General features: G+C 40.1%; 1 protein-coding gene across 2 annotated transcripts; it reads right to left on the bottom strand.

Annotated features, from left to right (window-relative positions):
• Positions 1 to 696: 696 nt before the first annotated feature.
• On the bottom strand, positions 697 to 2,850 carry LOC143565586 (protein KINESIN LIGHT CHAIN-RELATED 2-like). 2 transcript variants are annotated; one of them, XM_077052520.1, is made up of 3 exons: positions 2,636 to 2,850; positions 965 to 2,491; positions 697 to 871 (listed from the first exon to the last, which is right to left on the bottom strand). In XM_077052520.1, exons 1-3 carry the CDS (start codon positions 2,848 to 2,850, stop codon positions 697 to 699), a joined length of 1,917 nt encoding a protein of 638 aa, XP_076908635.1. The 2 variants fall into 2 exon arrangements, with proteins under 2 accessions (XP_076908635.1, XP_076908634.1); XM_077052519.1 differs by having other exon boundaries at positions 965 to 2,850.
• Positions 2,851 to 3,324: the final 474 nt, after the last annotated feature.

The raw sequence follows: 3,324 nt of genomic DNA, 5'->3' as shown, positions 1-3,324 counted from the left end.
AAATATTGAAAAGACCCCAAAATTTTCCTTACTTTAGGCTCCTAAAATGGTTGGGCCGTCTCTGTTAACTGTGCACAATCACATCTACTCATTGGATTCTTTGTCCACATAGCAATTTCTATACTTTAAAAGTTAAAACTGCTTATTACTATTTAAAAGACAATTAATAAAAATTTAAGAGTGCTAATAACCTCATCACAAGCCTTTTAAAATTGCTTATTACTCTTTTAGAAACAACGAAAAGCAATAAACTCATTACAAACTTTTCATGGCCAACTTACCTATTTGCAGCATATGCAAGTTCTAGTATTTTGTAATGCTGCCTTAGTATCAAGATTTCAATCAAACAACTTTCTTTTCTTGACATAATGTGAGTCAACTAAGGAATCCACCCTTTTATTCCATGATATATAAATTTCTGCTACCAGTCAACCACATCAGTTTGACCCGTTACCCGACCCACCTGTTTTTTCAGGCTTACACATCACAAACACACACATGTGAACAAGTTCTGAAAATGCAAGAAAAAAAGCGAGGCTCCTCTTACTGTACATCGCATAAACAACCCGAAGGATGTACTTACAGAACCAGGCATACGTTTGGATGAATGTACATACACCTACATACATATGTATGCATATATGGATTGCTATCTAAATAGAGAGAGAGGGAGAGAGAGAGCGACGAGATTATTAATCAACCATCAAGCAGGAACTCAAGCGACAAATCTTTCTTGCTTCGATCCCTGCCCGCGTCTTTCAATAACTGGGCCAGTCTTCTCTTCTCATCATCCACATCAGAACTTGCTGTTCCTAACTTCTCTTCTCTCATCCCCACAACATATTCTAGTATCTCTATTGCATCATCCCACCTGCAAGTCCCAAAACGTTCATCTTTATTATACTGACAACACAAACAACAAAACCACAATAACTATTTTGAAATATTTATCACTATTAATTACCTGCCCATTGCATCATATGTGCCAGCAAGATTACTGTAAACCCCAAGTGTATCTGGATGATGAGGCCCATATTCAACCTCCAAAACACCCTTTGCTTCTTCAAAAAGATCAGCAGCCTCATCTAACAAATCTATCTGAACACAAGCTAATCCCATTTGATTCAAAACATTACCAAATAAAGCCGACTTCTTCTCTGCAACCACTCTTAGTTTTGAAACAGCAACCTTAAAATAATCATACGAGTCCGAATAATTCCTCATCATGTAATACAAAACTCCCACTTGAGCCTCGACGCCTGCAATCGTGCTCAGTTGCCCTTGAACTTTCCCAAAAACCCTTAACGCCTTTTTTAATAAGTTTATTGCTGGGCTGATTTCATTCATGGATTCATAGATAGCAGCAACTTCAATGAACCCGTTGCCGATTTCATCATTCGGGCTTCCTTGCATTGGCTTTTCATATATTCGCAGCGCGTTACCACAGTAAGATTTCGACTCGCGAAACTTCCCCATTTTGTTATACAGCTCAGCCAAACGAACGACAACCGAAGCAACTGATGGATGATTGTCTCCTTTTGTAGCCTTGAACACGTTTAACGCCTTTTGATAAGCGAAAACTGCTTCATCATAACGGGCCAGAGACAAATACGCATCACCTATGCATACATCAATGGCTGCAACATCAGAGTCTTGGCCCGCTGCAGACATGGTGATGCTGGCTAACACATAATGTTCAAGTGCAGCCTCATATTCGCCCTTGGCATCACACACAAGCCCCATAAGTCTTCGGTCGGCTGCTTCTTCAACAGAAGCAGTTGACCCGTTTGCTTTGTGTATGTCAAGAGCCATTTGACATAACTTCTTGGCTTCATCAAACTCCAATGCTTGAATATGAGCTTCCGCTACGTACCTACACGTTTCCCCAAACCGAGGATCGGTCACACCCAAAACCTGCCTTTGAATCCCCAAACCCGCTGTATAACATAATATCGAATTCTCAATGTATCCAAGCATCGCGTGCGTATCGCCTAACTGCATACACCCTGCAAATTTAGCTAATGAGTTCTTATGCCCTTCACCCATACTCGGTATCTCAGCAGAACGTTCTAGAACCGGAATCGCTTCACCATACTGCCCTAAACTACAATACAAAGCTGCTACAATATGCAAACACATGACATACTCCAAATTCGGCTTCTGAAACCGACCCGTTTCAAACGCTCTCATCGCCCTTATCCCCAATTCAAGACACTTCTTCGGGGTTTCCCCTGACGATATCAGTTCTTGAGTTTGCTTTAACAAGTAAGGCCCTAAGTAAGCCGGATCTTCCTTCCCATTCGATCCTTGTAACGGACTCTTTTCAATTACTCTAGCACTCGATATTCTCGGGCTCCCAAGAGGTATATTATTGTCTTGGAATGATCTGCTTTTCGTTCTTGGTTTTGGGAGTTGGGGCGATCTTGGAGAACTTACACTTTTGACACTTAAAGTTTGGTTTAATTTCTTCGGAGTGGCGGCTTTTGGAGTACTGGTTTTTGGAGTACTACAGGATGGAGCTTCCATGGTGTCAATCTTGATAACATTCCTTTTCGTGGTTTTATTATCTCCTTTTGCGTGGTCTCCTAATGCAAGCACGCGCAGCTCAGTCTCTATTTTTATATCCTGTATAGACGTGCTTGATCCGTCTACACTTTGCAAATCGAAAGCATCGCGATACAACTGCTCATACGTGTCTGCAGCCAGCGGGCTGGCTTGATCTAAATCGATGATGTCGTTGTCGAGTTCTTGTGTGCTTAATGAACTCCTTGGTGGTGGTGTGATGAAGAGGTTTTTATGAGGCAAGGATAGGTTGCCGTGTGAGCTTGATTGTACCTTAGATTTCGACATTTTTATTCCGGAAAATTATTGTTTCTGCAAATGCGAAATTGAAAGGCTTTCCGTTAATCAAATTAGACTTTATTGAATCGTCTTTGTTTTTAACAACTAATATTCTACTCCTAAATCCACCTAACCAAGGGAGGGATCACCTATTACGTCACGAGATACCATTGGGCCAAATGCCGTTTGGTTTGGTAGATATATCGTTAAATCTTAAATCGCATTAACCATGCATGGATGAAATTGAATTACAACAACCAAAAAGATATCAACAAAGAAATTATATAACAATATCAACAATCAAAATAAAAACTACACATGATCAGAAACGGAATAACATAATGTTAAACCGAATTCAAATTCAAATAATATTAATAGAAAACTGTTGACAAAAGGAATGACAAACCTGAAATTTCACCGGATAACCATCCGATCTCCTCCGCGTGTAACTTGAACGTATATATATGTTGGATTATTGTGACT

Source organism: Bidens hawaiensis, unplaced genomic scaffold, assembly GCF_021521415.1.
Source record: "Bidens hawaiensis isolate Kalapana, Puna unplaced genomic scaffold, B.hawaiensis_p1.1 tig00022487_1, whole genome shotgun sequence".
In the NCBI taxonomy this organism is placed as follows: Eukaryota; Viridiplantae; Streptophyta; class Magnoliopsida; order Asterales; family Asteraceae; genus Bidens; species Bidens hawaiensis.
The sequence above is the reverse complement of the archived record's forward strand: the minus strand, read 5'-3'. Positions and strand labels throughout refer to the sequence as shown.